This window comes from Populus alba, chromosome 5 (assembly GCF_005239225.2).
Source record: "Populus alba chromosome 5, ASM523922v2, whole genome shotgun sequence".
NCBI classification, from domain to species: Eukaryota; Viridiplantae; Streptophyta; class Magnoliopsida; order Malpighiales; family Salicaceae; genus Populus; species Populus alba.
Window position 1 is genome coordinate 19063465 of NC_133288.1, and position 16507 is coordinate 19079971.

Sequence of the window (16507 nt, forward strand, 5' to 3'; positions counted from 1 at the left end):
TTTTGAATAAAAGCTATGAGCAATCAAACTAAATATTGTAAACACTTCCAATAATTTGAATTACGGAGAAAAAAAATATTTTTCTATCATGCCACACGATTTGTTGCTTTTATTTCGAGTGCTCCCAAAAGTATTAAAAAAATTGTTTTTGAAAAAACTTAATGATCCCACACACAAACGCTAATCATCTAGATTATAGATACAAATTATATAAAGGCTTAAGATGGGTGATCACCCATGAAAATATTTATTCATGCAAGTATGAGTTTTATTGCAGAGGTTAGTACTTTGGCTCCGAATAGAAATAACCAAAACCTACATGCACCTAGGATATTTCCCAACTTTACAACAAAATAGCAGAACTAGGGTTACATTATTCTTGCAAGTCATACAATAATAAATTAATAATGCAACCAAATAATTGGCATAACATATGCTAAACAAACAAGAAGCGTTTAACACGGTGGCATATAGGGAGGTGGTGGTAGCATTTGGGCTTTCTTGCCTCGACCGTTCTTGATTATGAATGCCATCTCCATACCCCATGACATATGACGCTCTAGATGGCAGTGCACGAACCATACTCCTGTTACAAATAAAATGGACACATGATGTTAGATCTGCCTCGTAATCAAGGTAATTAACAGAAATAATACTCTTAATATTATACTCTGCTGGTTATTTTATATTTAATTGATTATGCTACTTATATTTACCAGGATTGGTAGCCTTGAATCTTATGACAGACCAGCCATTTTTGGGAACAATAATGGTATTTTGAAGAGGAGGGTCAACAAGATTGTATCTCAAAGGGTCTTTATCCTTGTCGAAATTGCCAAATCCCCAACCAACAACATAGAAGCTTGTTCCATGTATGTGCATGGGATGATCAGTGCCAGCAGCCACATTTGTCCCTTGAAAAACAATCTCCACTGTCGAGTTATACTCGAGCACTTTCACTTCTGTACCTTTTGATGGTGTCTCATAAATCAATGGGATAGAATCCGCAGTGAAATTGAAGAACAGGGGTGGTTTATCAGGAAAGTGATCACCGTAAACACCATTGATTTGATTATAATAAGCTCTTAGTATATCCATACGAGTAGGTGTCTGAAAGCTTATGTTGTTCACACTAGCAGCTAGTCTAGACTGGGTCGCCCCACAAGAAGTGTTTGCACACGTAAATCTGTTAACAGAAACAGTGAAAAATAATGGAGTGCTTATGCTCAAGGGGACATGAATTGGATGGTTATTATCAGCTAAGCTTCTAAGACGGCCAGTGAAATTAACCGATGCAATTGTGTCATTAAAAGAAGGAAGGTATGGCAATGAGAGAGTGAAGGATGGAGTGTAGTTGCCATTGTACTGCACAATAGCTGTGGTTGTTGTGTTGTCATATTGCACACCATTGGCACTAGAGTAAACTTTGGCAGCCATGTAATAGTGGTCCAGTGGTTGGTTTGCTTCTAATAAAACATCAATGGTTTGGCCAGGTGATATTGCTATATAATCAACTTTCAGTGGTTTAGTGTAGCTGGCATCTGTGCCGACCACTGTGACTTGATGATTGGTGATGGAGAAAAAGAGAATGTCTTGAAGGGCAGCGTTAATTAGGCGAAGAAGATAAGTCTTGCCATAGTCCACCGATAGCTTGAATGTATCTGCAGTTAGAAAGACAAGGTTTCGATTTAATAGCTTTAAATAATACAAACGTTCCACTAAGCTGTAGATTCCTTCCTCTCTCGACAAATTTCAAGTCGAATCTCACGTTTGAAATAATAATAATCATGATAATAATAAAACACTAACATGTAATATATTAAGGTGCAATGTTATAACCATTTGATTGTCCGGGGCAGGAGGAAAGAATAGGCTTCTAAGAAATCATGGGTAACTTTCATTTTCCCCCACAGTTTTATATATTGTCTCATTTTCATCTAAAACCTTTGATTTATTCCAATTAAATCCCATCTATTTCTTCTTCTTCCAATCAATCCCCCCATCTTTTATTTTATTACAACCAGCCTCCCATCTTGTACTTTTGTTCCAACTTCCCCTATTCATTCATTTTCACTAGGTGTGTGTTTATAAAATATCTCAATATCATCTAAAAGTAAAGAAAAAATTTTATCAAAAACAAAAATAAAAATCAAGTTTGAATAGAACTTGTGTGTGTTTGATATTGTGGTGCATAACAAGTTTGGAATTGTGGTAAAAATTATTTTTTCAAAGTGTTTTTCTCTTAAAAATAAATCAAAATAATCTTTTTTTAAAAAAAATTATTTTTGACATAAACATATTAAAACAATTCAAAAATATAAAAAAAATTCAATTTTTTTCAAAAACATTATTGGACTGCAACAAATACAACCGCATACTATTTTTTGAAAATAATTTTTACTTGAAAATATATTTTTTAATTTTTTTAATATTTCATATCAGCATATTAAAACCATTAAAAACCACTAAAAAAAACATGTTTTTAAACCAAATACATTTTTGTAATGCATCTAAACGCAATTTTTTTCTTCGAAGAAAAAAAGAGAGTTGAATCAAAGGGGTAGGATTGCTCTTGATATTAAAGGAATATAAGGCAAAAGTAAAAGAGAAAATTTAAGCAACTGTATAGTGTCATTGTACCCGATTTTGAGCAAGGATAAAGATCACCGGGTTGACCATTGATCGTGTAAGCATCGGAGACATTCGGGTCTGCTCCCGAGGCACGGAATTGATCAAAGATTTCAAATATGTCCTGCTTCCACCACTCTCCTGCATTTCATGAAATTAGTGGTCACTGCATTCAAATCTTCCACGGCTTTAAGAACCGAAGTTTTCTTTTAAAATTGATGCTGGAATACCTAAAATAATCGGCACGTCTGCATGAGGCGCAGGGAAAGGATATTCGGTTCCTTTCTTGGGATATATGACAATCGCACCATAAACAGTTGCTCGTGTCCAGTCACTGTGAGCATGCCACCATAAAGTTCCTTCTTCTTCAGAGAATATGACCCTCTGACTGAATTTTCCTCCTGGTTGAATTGGACACTGTGTGATATATTCAGGACCATCTGACCATGGATATTTTGGCTGTTTCACTCCATGCCTAGGATTAACAGTGTTAACCCAAATTTCCAGACAGAAGATCAGATATATATATATATATATATATATATATATAGAGAGAGAGAGAGAGAGAGAGGGAGGGACTTACCAGTGAATGGTGATGTTATGAGGGCTCTTGTTAATAACATCCACGATGATGGTTTCTCCTTTAGTAACGTATAGTGTCGGGCCTGGAAACTGTCCATTGACAGTCATTATGTTCTTGGTGCTGCAGAGTCTTGTGTATGGAACATCTTTTACCTATAATGAATGTGCACATACGCAAAACTACAAATTATGAATGAGCTTATAAAGTAAAACATCTAATCTCTCCTAGTTATTACGCGTACCAGTTTTTCTCCTTTTTTTTTTTTGGGTAGGGCGGGGGGAAGAAGTTGATATATATAATAAAAGGGCTAACAGAAGATATCCAAAAATAAAACAAAACAAAGAATGTGACCCGTGCACCGATGATCATTCTAGAATCTGGAGCAGTTAAATCAATATCCTAAAACGTTGAATTTGAAGTGTATCTACAAGCTATTCCAATAAAAAAATCAGCACGTAGTACATACCACAAAAGTATGATGAACTATAGCTTGGCAACATAGGAAACCACCAAATAATATAAACCTTAAAATTTGAAGGGCTAGAACTCTCATGATTGGCATCATTTTCTTAATTAGCAACGAATATATTCTCGTTTCACTCTTAATGACCAACCGAGCTGCCTTCTACTGGTATTTATATGAGTAATAAGGAGCTAAACGACAATTTAGCTGGAGAAGTTCATGATGATTTTGTACTTCTCAACACCCACGTGGATGCAAAGTGCTTAATTAACTACTAAATCATTTTGGGGAAGCAACACAAAAAAGACCTTAACCTTAATAGCATCACTACCAAACCAGCGCCACTGTTTCCATGGCCCACAAGCTTTCTGGCACTGTTTTTGTGACTATACTGTTATTGATTTATTTTTTGAGATTTATTTTGTAATTTTTAAATTATTTAATATGTTGTATTGATTTATTTTAAATTTTGGTGATTTGTAAGGGTATGGAAAAAAAAAAACATAATAAGAAGGGATGTGTGTGTTTGTAATTTTTCTTATGTATGTTTTATAATTATATAAAAAAAAGACAAAAAGAATTAAAAACAAATTAAATGTTTTAATTTGCATTGAATTTGGTTTATATTTTAAAAAAATATATATCAAAAAATATTTTTCATTTGGTATTCAAGGTTATAATCTTACACATAAGATGTATTTTTGAAAGATTTGTTTTGTTTTTATTGATGCTAAAGCAATTATATTTTTTTATCTAATAACATATGGATCTTTTTATTAAAAAGAATTTTGTCTTATTTAAAAAAAAAATCAATGGCAAGACAATTTTCAGACCCTTTTAAATTAAATCAAATTGTGAAACAACTTATCTCATATAGGGTGTTTTATGAGTAATAATATATTTTTTTAATTATAATCAGTTTCTTATTTATAAATATCTAAAAAATTAGTATATTCAAGTTTTCTAGTAATTCTTTAGATGGAAACTCCTAATCAAATAACAAAAAAAATAAAAAATCACAAAACGGATACCTCACGACTGACGCGATAACTACTTTGAAAATTATGGGGCTTGAGTAACCGAGTTTCTTTCTGCTCTCAATTTCACTGTAACTCGATTGTTTGACTCTGCTTTAACATTGTCAAAGCTGAGTGTGACTTGTTAGCACTTGTTTTTGGCTTTAGTGCTGCCGACAACATTAATTCCGGTACGAGAAAATGAATTTATTATCGAGATCAAACAAGAAAATTAAAGTCGGGACAAAGAAAAATAACCCTAATGAAGAAATCTCTTATTCAAAAATGGCTTCCAACTTCAAAAATGCCTGGCGACTGGAATCATCCACAAAGACTCCCTTATGGGAAGTTATTTTTTTAATCTTGTGTCTCTGAAGGAGGGACAAGTTGAAGATTACTTATTCGAAGATGAGGTTATTTTGAGTTTGTCCAAAACCTCTTAAAACTATACTCGTATTCATCGAACTATATATATTGAGTTTGTCCAAAACTTCTTAAAACCTAAAAAAAATCTTAAATAATACAATAAAAATAATTATACTAAAAATAATAAAGATAGTAACCCACTAAGCTACATAATATTCTCATTTTTTCACGGTCAAGACAAGAACCTAATCATTTAATTTTCTCATAACAAACCATCCGAGTAGCAAACAAATATTCAATGTTTTGGTGGGAGACAACTTTTTTAATGTTTAGTCTCCATACGCTTCATTTTCGGGTATTAATGCTATATTTCATATTCAAAGTTAACTTCATATATTTCTCATTCTGGTTTCGAAGTTGGACTTTCAAAAACTTCCTCGACAAAGACGTTCAAAATATGTTTCGGGTATTTTTCTTTTATTACATCTGAAAGATTTTTCTTGATTTTGATGATGTTCATTTAATTATTTTTGTATTAGTTAAACAGTTAGATACAATTTCTATCTAATAATTACATAATAATCTTTCTTTCTTTATTTGAGAAAAGTATGTAATATTCTTATATCATTTAAAATGTCATACTAAAAATAAGTTTACAATAAAATTTCTACGAGTTTGTTAAAGAAAATTACAACAAAACTTGCACACATGTTAAGAGTGAATCATATAAGTCCACTGTTAAAGTATGCAAATATATATAAAAAATATTATTTAATGGTAAGTATTTAAGATTAAGAATGTTTGCTTTTTTATAAAAAAACCTCTGGGGATTGAAGCTTATTGACGGTTGATTTTCTACATAAAAAAATTAATACATATCGGGAATTTCACATTAATTCATTCGCTTATTATGCACAATTTTCTGTCATCTGTTTTTATTTTATTATGCACAATTTATTTATTTTTCTGTGTCAACCTATAGTTGCGTGTAATAATGCATTACATGTGTCCAATTTCGATTTGGTATATAGAAAGAGAGGATCGCTTTACACGGAACATTGAGAAAAACCTCGTACTTTTGAAATCGCTGTGGAAATCATCAACATTTATTTACCAAACCAGTCCAAGACACGTAACAAAGTAATAAACTAAAAGTAAATGTTTGACAGCAGGTTGAAAGGTTCCCATCCCACCAAACCCGCGTTATGTTCTGCCTGCTGATCCAAAAGATTATAGCTATTAGGTTTAATTTATTTTTAAAAAATAAAAAATTATTATTTTGATATATTTTTAAGTAAAAAATACTTTAAAAAATAACCACAATTACACTCCTAAACATGCTCAAGTAAAACACTCCAAAGGCATGGTGAAATTACCATATAAAGTGATACTACACATTATATTATAGATATATTTTTGTTATCTTGAAAACTTTTTTTTTCTTAATTAAATCTTCGTGTAGCCAGATTGATGACAGATTACTTTTAATTTGTTAAAATATAGTAGAATTAAAAGACAAATAACCAAAATAGCAAAGGAAAAAAAATACAACCTAAGTTATTTTATTTAAAAAAAATATTCCTATTAAAATTTATTTATACATTTACAATATTATGAGAAATTGTTTTAAAAGAAAGTGGATTGCATTGACAAAGACTAATTATATAAATTAAAGTTGGTTATATAGACAAAGACTAATCATATAAAAATTTCTTTATAATAATTTATTTTTAATTTTTAAAACTCGTATCAAACTCCACCTTAAGGTGACATAAGTTTTTATTTCATGTCTTTATGTTTTGATTAAACTCTGAAAATGGATAAGTTTTGGGGAAAAAAATAAATTTTTTTGCATGAATTTTTAAAAATCATCCATTGTTTTTTTAATACCTTTTCTTTTAATTGTGTTTTATACTATAAAATTAAATTCTATTTCACCAAATTGGCCTCAAATTCAATCCTAAAATTTTAAAAATGATTAAATGGAGAAATTTTGGATGGAATTGACTTTTTGCATGAATTTGAAAACCGTCATGATTTTTTTTTTGTTTTTATCTTCATCCTTCTTCTTCTAATTTTAATTTTTTTTTATACCATAAATCTAAGTCTTATTTCATCAAATTGACCTCAAATTCAATCCAAAAGCTGAAATAATTTTAGTAGGTATAAATTAGATGGTTAAATCACATCAAATCTTAGGCAACATCATCCAGAAAGAACTTAGGCAAGACCGTTCTTCCAATTCTAAAACATTGACTTTTACCTTGGACAATCTCAAAACAAAGAGCATACGCACAATGTAAAAAAAAAAAAAAAAAAAAAAGTCAAAAACACCATAGAAAAGCGCACACAATTTGGTTCTCACCAAGAATGGCATGTCAAACAATAAGTATATATTGAAAAGAAATATAAGAAAAGCCATAACAGAAAAGTAAAAGATTCAAAAACAACTGCAGCAAAACAAATTGAAGAACTACGAGAATAAGCTGAAAAAATGCGGCACGGCAAAGGAAAAATGAACCTCAGGAAGAAGGAACGCAAACATAAGGTAAAGAATCAATGAAAAACAAATTAAGCCTAAAGATTTGATAAGTTACAAAATCTAAGCGTAATAAAATAACAAAACAACATAAAAAATAAATAATTAAGTAATTTAAATGCAATATAATAACAAGAGCTCTCTTCTTCTTCTTCTTCTTCAAAAGATTAATCATTTTCATTGCTAGTTGAAACCTCTAATAAATTCCCATTTTTTTTAACTTTTTTTTTTCAATTTCATTTTCTTCCACAGGAAATAAGGTTTCAAGTCTTCATTTGTCATCATTCAAGATCATCTTGCCTTTAAGAACAAAAAAAATGCACATATTTTTTAGAGCCAAGAAAGATTAAAATATTAGAAGCCATGGTAAATTAGTAGCTTGAGGTAAAAAGAAAACACAGGAAAGGAAAGAAAAATCAAATCAAATCAAAGAAGGCAGACTAGTGGTTGGTTTACGTTTATTACAGTGCAAAATTCTGTTTTTTTTTTTTTTTTTTAATTAATTACAACTTTGCTGACAGTCCCACCATAACTTTTATTCCCAAAGCAAGCTCCATCATGGCACTTGACGGAGAATGACTTCGGCATATACAGTAAAAGCAGTCTAGTTTTTTTTTTCCTTTTAAATGTAAGCTAATTAAACAGAAAGAAACCAAAATCAAAGAAAAAGAAGAAATCAATCACGTTGTTTTCAGCTATATTTCGGAGGTACATAAATTGTAATACCTGTTTTCATAACAAAAGAAAGTGTTTGTATAAATTTCACAAGGAGGCTTGAATCTTCAATGCTTTAATTCAACGAAATCGGTTGGTATTATTGGGCTTAGGAAGTTTTTATTCTGCTCGGCTTGCATTTCTTGTACTGAACCCAAAATCGGTATGGAAGACGAATGGGCTAAAAATTAACTTGTTACTCTCTTTTAGAAAAATCAGCCACTCTTTCAATAAGTTCATAATATAAAAAAAAGACATGTAAAATTTTTACGAATATGATACATACTTGTTTCTATAAACAGAGTTGTCATATTACAACTAAAATACTAAAAAACTAGAATTCTTTCTCCGAATTAATCCACTGAAAAGGGGCACTCCATCGGTTTGTCTTGGAATCTCCCATTTATACTGTCGTATCAAATGATCCATGTTGTTTGCTGTTTGCTGGTTTTCCATATAACACATACAACTTTGGTAGATGGTTAGGCTGGGTTGTTGGCTCTACAAGCGGTTCTTGATCCTTCTAACTCCGTGATCAATTCAATGTGGAGACGAGGTATATTTTTTATACTCTTTATGCTCGTTTAGAAATAACCAATTTACGAGGTGGTTGGAGTAACACAAGAAAAGTTATAATAAATCCACGTATTTGGCATAGATCATGTGGTCTGGGCTCATATTATGTTTTTCAGATTATACTTCTTTGCTGCTATTTGGTATTGGATGTATTGGAATCTAAAACTATTTTGTGAAAAACATATAGAAAAACCTTTTTTAGATTGGTTTAAGATCTTCAGAATTAATTTATTTCTTTTAGGAGACTTTTCATGTAATGGGATTGCATGGTCATGGAACATTGGTTTTTGATCTTATGGACTAACAAAAAAAGTACAACATGTAAATTCAAGAATAGGGTGTGAAAGGTTTTGATCTTTTTATTCCAGAACAAATAACTTCTCATCATGTTATAGCAAGGATATTAGGCATATTTGTGTGCCTATTCCATTTTAGTGTTTGTCAGGCTTAATGTTTATACAAAGGATGATTACATATTTGAAATATTGAAATCGTGTTTTCCTGTAATATTGCTTTTTTTTTTTCAATTTTTGTTGTTGTTAGAACTATGTGGTATTACTCAATAACTATTCCAATCGAGTTATTTGGTCCAACTCATTATCAATAAGATCAATGATACTTTTAATAAAAAAATATATCAAAAAGTTATTAATAGGCTGACTGAATATCAAAACTTATCTGAAACTTGATATAAAATTCTTGAAAATTAACTTTTTATATGATTACATTGAAAATAATCTAATAAAATATGGATTGTTCATAACATGTTAGATGGATATTAAGTATGAAATCACTATTAGGTGGTTAAGAAATACTATATTTAGAGATAAAGAAGAGAGTGAGTTTTTAGTAAATTGTATGGTTATTTAAAAAAAAACCTTTTTTGATTGTCGTGGTAGTGTTGATAGAATTGTTAAAGACAATGTTGTTTTTCAAATAACAAAATCAAAGTATAATGTTGAAGTAATATAATTGTAGAGTTCTATTGTTGTGAACTAAATGGATTCAATTAAAGTAATCATAATACTATGAAATAAATATATTAGACATACATAATTGGATGAAAATTTTAAATTAGTTTGAAATTCAATGATGTGTTTTTAGCATTCCAAGTGGTTGGTTTACTTTTAGACATTCTTCATTTTCCTTACTTCTGTTATTTCTTTAGGTTGCCAGCTCCTATTATCCGGGTTGCCCCAACTAATCTGGTGGTCGCCTCGGGTCGCATGCCTGGTAGTGATAGGTAAGGCTACCAATAGGTATTGCTACGTATATGGGGACTCGAAACCGAGACCTCGCTTAAGCAAAACAAGCTACTTACCACTTGAACCAACTCCCAATGGTCTTAATTCTGTTATTTGGACACATATGGTATATATAATGTTCAAATATTCTTCATAGATGTTTTTGTGGTATTGATTCATATTTAGGTGCTTCGTGGAATTTGGAGAATTTCAAAAACTTGAAGATCCAAGAAACAAGTAGTTTTTACAACATTAATTTATGATTTTTTATCTCTAATTTTTTAATTTGACATACAGTACTCGAGGCATAATGATTTGAATAGTTGACTTCTCTTTGCTTTGATTTCTTATATTTTCTTTTCTTTTCTTTTTTAATCCAGGAATGCTCTAATTAAACAGTCATGGGAGCTGTAATTGTAAACTATTATTTAGTTTATGAAAGCATCAATTTATTCATTTCTTTTGATATTGACTGCTTTAATGGGTGTAGTAATGGCTCTATTTACAGTATTTTTATCTATTATTTTAGAGATTTATAATTCTTGCTAGATGAAATTTCAATGAATTAGATGTTCAATAATCATTAAAGTCTAGCTTTTCATTATGAAGTGAAGCATTTTGGTACTTTTTTTTTTCATTCAATTTATGTTATTTTATTTTGGTAGTTTGATCATAGAATTATTTTTTCTCTTAATTTTTTAAATATAAGTGTGTGACTTGACTTGTTATAATAAATGCTATTAATAATATATAAAATGAGTTTGTGATGATGGAGATGGTTTAGAGTCAATTCTTCACTTTAACCATCAAAAAATTTGATCAAATTTTATTGAGTCTGACCATTTCAAAAATTATAGTTTCTTCCCATCCTAAACAAAATGAAGAATCTGAACCGCATAAAAAAAAAATATAGAGAGGAATTCTATAAGGATGAACGGTATATGATATTATTTATTATTTGGCGTTAGATAGCCAAGCGATATATATATATATATATATTCTAGGATAAATTTAGCTGACCATGAGCTTTAAATTAGCAAGGAGGCATGTCCGGCGGGGGAGGTAATAAACGTGCTTCAGTCCCATCCTGAACGATGAAAACAGTCTCCATGCCCCAAACTAGATGACGGTCAAAATGACAGTGCATGAACCAAACTCCTGTAGCATAAAATTGAAAATCATGAAACAGAAAAATAAATAAATGTAGCATGTAGCAGCAGTAAGAATTAATTACCAGGATTGGTAGCCTCAAATCTGATGGTGGTCCAGCCATTTCTAGGCACAGTTACTGTGTTTCGAAAAGGAGGATCAATGAGATTGTAGTTTTGAGGGTCCTTGTCTTTGTCAAAATTCCCATATCCCCACCCAACGATGTAGAAGCTATAGCCATGGAGATGCATAGGATGATCGATACCAGCTACCACATTGGTTCCCTGGAAAATAATTTCCACCGAGGAATTAAAAGGCAATATCTTCACTTCTGTCCCTGTTTTCGATACTTCTAGTATCAATGGCAGATATTCAGCTGTAAAATTAAACACCAAAGGTGGAAAGCTAGGAAAATCAGCTCCATACACCCCATGGATGTGCTTGTAATAAGCTTCTAGTATATCAATTGAAGGGTTCACAAAGGTTATATTGTTCATGCTAGCAGCAAGAATGGTTCCATTTGGACCCTCACATGAACGGTTTCTGTGGCAAGGTAAGGCGTTGACAGAGAGAGTGGAAACTACACGAGTGGTAATATTTAAAGGAACACGAATAGGATGGTCTTCGTCAGCTAAGCTCCTAAGGCTACTAAGAAAGCTATAGGCTGCGTTTGTGTCATCATAATAAGGGAGTTGGGGTAAGGAAGGAGATGAAGAAAGGGTGTAGTTTCCATTGTATTGAACTATAGCGGTGGTGGTGGTGTTACCAAAAGGAACAGAAGGGCTGCTAGTGAAGGCCCTAGCAGCCATGTAGTAGTGATTGGGATCTTGGTTGGCATGTAATAGAGCATCAATGGTTTGCCCAGTAGCTATAGTTATGTAGCCGCTTGTCAATGGCTTGGCGTAGCTGCCATCTATTCCGACAACTGTAAGATTATGCTTCGCGACTGAGAAGAATAGAATGGTGTTTACAGCAGCGTTTACTAGCCGGAGTAGGTAACTGTTGCCTTGATCCACATTTATCTTGATTGTTTCTGCAATTACAGTGGTAGAATTAAACTGTTAATCATCTGCTTCTCCTAGGGTCATATATGAAGAACAATTTCAACTGTAAAAACGAGACATGCACCTGACTTTGAACAAGGGTACAGGTCACCAGGCTGGCCATTAATGGTGAAAGCATCAGAGTCGGCGGGGTCTCCTCCTGTTATTACCGCTTCCTGAAGAACATCCATCACATCTCTCTTCCACCATTCTCCTACATTGCCAAGAACAAAAGTAATTAATATATGTATAATTAATTGCAAAACTAATAATATTTTCGCTTTGAAGGTATCAAAATGAAAAACCACAAATCAAACATCAATGAGCAAACAAAAAGCTAGTTGTATGTTTAATGGTTAATTTTTCGGGCAAGACCTTGTCATACCTAAAATGATAGGGACCTCCACATGAGGTTTGGGAAAAGGATAGCCAGTTCCATTGATCTTTGGATACACAATGATAGGCCCGTGGACCGTCGCTCGCGACCAGTCACTGTGAGCATGCCACCAAAGGGTGCCTTCCTCCGAGGAAAATATGACCTTTTGCTTGAACTTCCCTCCAGGTTGGATTGGACACTGTGTGATATATTCCGGACCATCTGACCAAGGATATCGAGTCAGTTTTACGCCGTGCCTGCAATGGAAATGACAGAAAACATAAAGAATATTCTGTTTTTATATGGATCGCCATTTAAATGTCGATCACCTTCTTTCTGAAGAAATTTATATATACCAGTGGATGGTGATGTTATATCTGCCCTTGTTATGGACCGTAACATAGATTGTGTCTCCATGATGAACGTGTAAAGCTGGTCCTGGAAATTGTCCATTCACAGTCAAGATCTTCTTTTTGCTGCATAGTCTTGTATATGGAGCTTCCATAACCTTTATATGCAGAAAATTTAGCTCCCAGTATAAGTGGTTACAACTATTTTTTGTTTTTCTTCTTCTCTGTATAGCCATTATCTTACTCGCTATGACAGATATTAATAAAATTCTCGACTTATATATATATATATATATATATATATATATATATATATATAATGGTTAAAACTAAGGATGAAGACGAGTGAATTAAAACATGGCGCAAGGATTAATATTATGCAGATTAAATGCATCAAAGTTATTTGAATAGAACTTAAAATAATTTTTCATGTTGGATATGTGCATGCTTACCTTGAAATGATAATGAGTTGCAGCCAAGCAATGGACGCTGGCAAAAAGTAGAACCCATAAAATCTTGAAGACTAAAGTTTTCTTGCAGAATAACATTTTTTTTACTCTCCTAATTAAAAACAAATCTTCTACCATCCCCTGTAGTACTTGCTTGCACTCCAAATGATTTATAAACTTAATTATAGAGATCAGTGAAGAATTAAACAATTAGTTAATTAATTTAGTTGAAAGAATTTAATAAGTTCTCCACAAAAGTGGTATTAGTAGCCTTGAATCTAGGTCAGTGGGCCTATGCACAAGTACGTAATGAAAAGGGATCCAATATATAATCTGGAAACCAAGACTCTGACTTTTTGCATTTCTCTACTAAGATTGATATAATGCAAATTAACATCAACAAAAACTACTAAGACTGAAGCACCTCCCTTTTTTCTTTTCCTTTTTTCTCATCCTAGCTATTTAAAAAAAAATTCATCATCGGATGTTTTTCTTTTTTTTTTTTTTTTGTGCCCTAATTAATTTCATAGGATAAAAATTTTAGTTGAATTAGAAAGATAAAATCTAAAGTGAAAGGACAAGTAAAAGACAGAGAAAATGCATAATCAATTTTAAAGTTTTTAGAATTTTTATTTTGGCTAAAAAAATTATTTTATTTATTTTTTATTCCTTAAATTAAAAAGACAAGATAGAAACTTGTGAAAAAAAAATAGTAAAAATATCGGTTGGCCATAATTTAGCCGTCAAAAAAGTGGATTTTTATATTAATGTGTTGCTCTTCTTATCAAGAGAAGTTTATTTGGGATGGTTTTTCACTTCAAACATGGCAAAAAAAGGACTTGGTTTTGATTTTCTTTATTAAGTTGATTTTCATATATATATATATATATATATATATATATGATTTTTAGGGTGTTTTGAGGTTGTTGGGTGATTTATATAAGTTTGTATTGTTTTTTTAAGGTGTTTTTGGATGAAAATTGTTAGAAAATTAGATTTTTAAATCAATTCATTCCCCCCCTGATTTCAGTTACCATAATAGTGACCAGATTTTAGGTAGTTACCTTGTTCAAAACCTATCACCTATTTAATAATTAAAAGATAAACAAAGAGAAACAGATAATGATATTGTTTACTTCTAAAGACAAAAAAAAAAAAAAAAAAATCAAGCATGCTTGTGCTTTTTTATTAAAGCTAGGTGCATGAGCCTAACATTTATTCTTTTTATCTTTCTATAATTTAAATTTTATTTTTTAAAAAAAATAATTAATTTAAAATATTATAAATATATCAATTTATTAAATGTATTAAAATAATTAAGAATATATTTACATAACACCCCTAGTTTTTCAGGGTATCTTTATCTCATCTCGGTCTAGTATCATATATATATATATATATATAAAGGTTTTTTTTGTATTTGAACCACACCAAGCTCTCAATAACTTCATTCATTTCACCAAATTCAATCTTAATCATGACTCATCCATCCTATTCTTTATTTCACAATATTCTTGCTCAAGAATAATTTGCAATGATTTTCAACAAAGAGGAATAAATTGAGATACAAAGAGTAAGAACAACATATTTAAAAATTACACATTAATCGGCACAATTAAATGGTCTAAGGCGCCATTAGAAAATAACCAAAAACAAAAAAAACAATTGTGAACTTTATTTTGGCTAGAGAGAAAAAAAAGAAAATAATATCAAATAATGTCATCATATGCCACACAATATAAATAAAGGCATGATAGAGCATCCAAAGAGACAACAAAAGATTAGGTTTGGTTATCGAGTGGTGTCAAATCCGCTTTTTAAATGGCATAGATGTCACTCATTCGCTAGTTTTCTTGATTAAAAAATTAAAAAGTTCAACATAAAACTACCAAAATACTCCATGACCCTAGTAATTATCCAAAAAACTCGTGTGAAAGTATAAAAGTACCCTTATATGCTAACCTTATCTTTTGTATTTTTTAAGGTCAGATACATGTTTTAATTTTACATGAAGTAAAGATAAAAAAAAAAAAAAAAAAAAAAAAAAAAAAAAAAACTCTTGTTCAACAAACTAATATTTTTTTTGATATTATAAGTAAAAAAATATTTTTATTGTTTAAAAGTTTATAAGAAGTCAAAAGTTTTCGGTCAATAGGGACAAATTATGTTGACTTCGGGATAAATGAATATTTATACTGTACAAAAATACTAAAAAAAGATTTAAATACACCTGAAAAGCTAGTGAAAAAACGAAAATTTTGTTGACTTTTCCTTAGCTGAAGAAGTTTTGAATATAGCTAACAATCGTGTGATAAAAGGATACTTATCAAAATCTTGAAAGCGATGCTACTTTGTATGTGGATTAACACCAAAGAATCTCTCTTTGGGCAATGTTGGTCAAGGAACAGCACGATTTCTTGAAGAATGATGCAAGCTTACTTCCACGAAATAAAGTTGACTGTATTTCGCTATGATTAATTTTTCTTCTAATTAAATCTACTAAAGCAAAGATGATTTTTTGGTTTTAAAAATTATTTTTGATATCTATATTTTAAAATGATAAAAAATATTTTTAAAAAAATAATTATTTTTTTTAAAACATAGTTTGAATTAAATTTTCATCGATTAAAAAATATTGCCATAAATACCAATGATAATTTTATTATGTAGAGGAACTAACCAGGAGGAGCAACATCTTTATATGCACTTACGTGAAACTTTAGTTTATGAATTAATTCCTAAAAAAATGTTTTACCAATTCTAAGCCATGCAACTCATCGTAGGCTGTAGCCAGCTAGCTCCTCCAATGTTAGCACTTAATTTTTTTGACTCATTCAATTCTAAGCCATGCCGCACGTAATGATCTCATAGATTACTGTTAGAGCAGACTTCTCATAGATTACTGTTAGAGCAGACTTGCTATATATTACGAAGATTAAATGCATCACGGCTGTCGCACCGATATCACGAAATATTTAAAAATAATTGATTGAAAAAAATAAATTATATTT

General features: G+C 31.0%; 2 protein-coding genes across 3 annotated transcripts; both read right to left on the reverse strand.

The window, feature by feature from the left end:
* Positions 1-206: 206 nt before the first annotated feature.
* Positions 207-3802, reverse strand: LOC118062235 (laccase-15-like). Its single transcript, XM_035075971.2, has 6 exons — positions 3678-3802; positions 3212-3363; positions 2859-3103; positions 2641-2769; positions 717-1661; positions 207-586 (listed from the first exon to the last, which is right to left on the reverse strand). The coding sequence occupies exons 1-6, from the start codon at positions 3774-3776 to the stop codon at positions 456-458; spliced, it is 1701 nt and encodes a 566-aa protein (XP_034931862.1). The 5' UTR covers positions 3777-3802; the 3' UTR covers positions 207-455.
* A 7160-nt stretch (positions 3803-10962) lies between these two features.
* On the reverse strand, positions 10963-13644 carry LOC118062234 (laccase-15-like). Of its 2 annotated transcripts, none has more exons than XM_035075970.2 (6): positions 13500-13644; positions 13054-13135; positions 12707-12954; positions 12407-12535; positions 11364-12311; positions 10963-11287 (listed from the first exon to the last, which is right to left on the reverse strand). In XM_035075970.2, the coding sequence occupies exons 1-6, from the start codon at positions 13555-13557 to the stop codon at positions 11163-11165; spliced, it is 1590 nt and encodes a 529-aa protein (XP_034931861.1). In that variant the 5' UTR covers positions 13558-13644; the 3' UTR covers positions 10963-11162. The 2 variants fall into 2 exon arrangements, with proteins under 2 accessions (XP_034931861.1, XP_034931860.2); XM_035075969.2 differs by having other exon boundaries at positions 13054-13205; positions 13500-13623.
* Between the last annotated feature and the right edge of the window lie 2863 nt (positions 13645-16507).

Bases quoted from the DNA above. Each gene is read 5' to 3' on its own strand.
- LOC118062235 (XM_035075971.2), bottom strand. From the start codon at position 3,776: ATGATGCCAATCATGAGAGTTCTAGCCCTTCAAATTTTAAGGTTTATA. The intron at 3,104-3,211 runs GTAAGTCCCTCC...TGTTAATCCTAG, and splicing joins CATAACATCACCATTCACTG to GCATGGAGTGAAACAGCCAA. The intron at 587-716 runs GTAAATATAAGT...TATTTGTAACAG, and splicing joins ATTCAAGGCTACCAATCCTG to GAGTATGGTTCGTGCACTGC.
- LOC118062234 (XM_035075969.2), bottom strand. From the start codon at position 13,595: ATGTTATTCTGCAAGAAAACTTTAGTCTTCAAGATTTTATGGGTTCTA. The intron at 12,536-12,706 runs GTATGACAAGGT...TTGGCAATGTAG, and splicing joins GGAGGTCCCTATCATTTTAG to GAGAATGGTGGAAGAGAGAT. The intron at 11,288-11,363 runs GTAATTAATTCT...TTTATGCTACAG, and splicing joins ATTTGAGGCTACCAATCCTG to GAGTTTGGTTCATGCACTGT.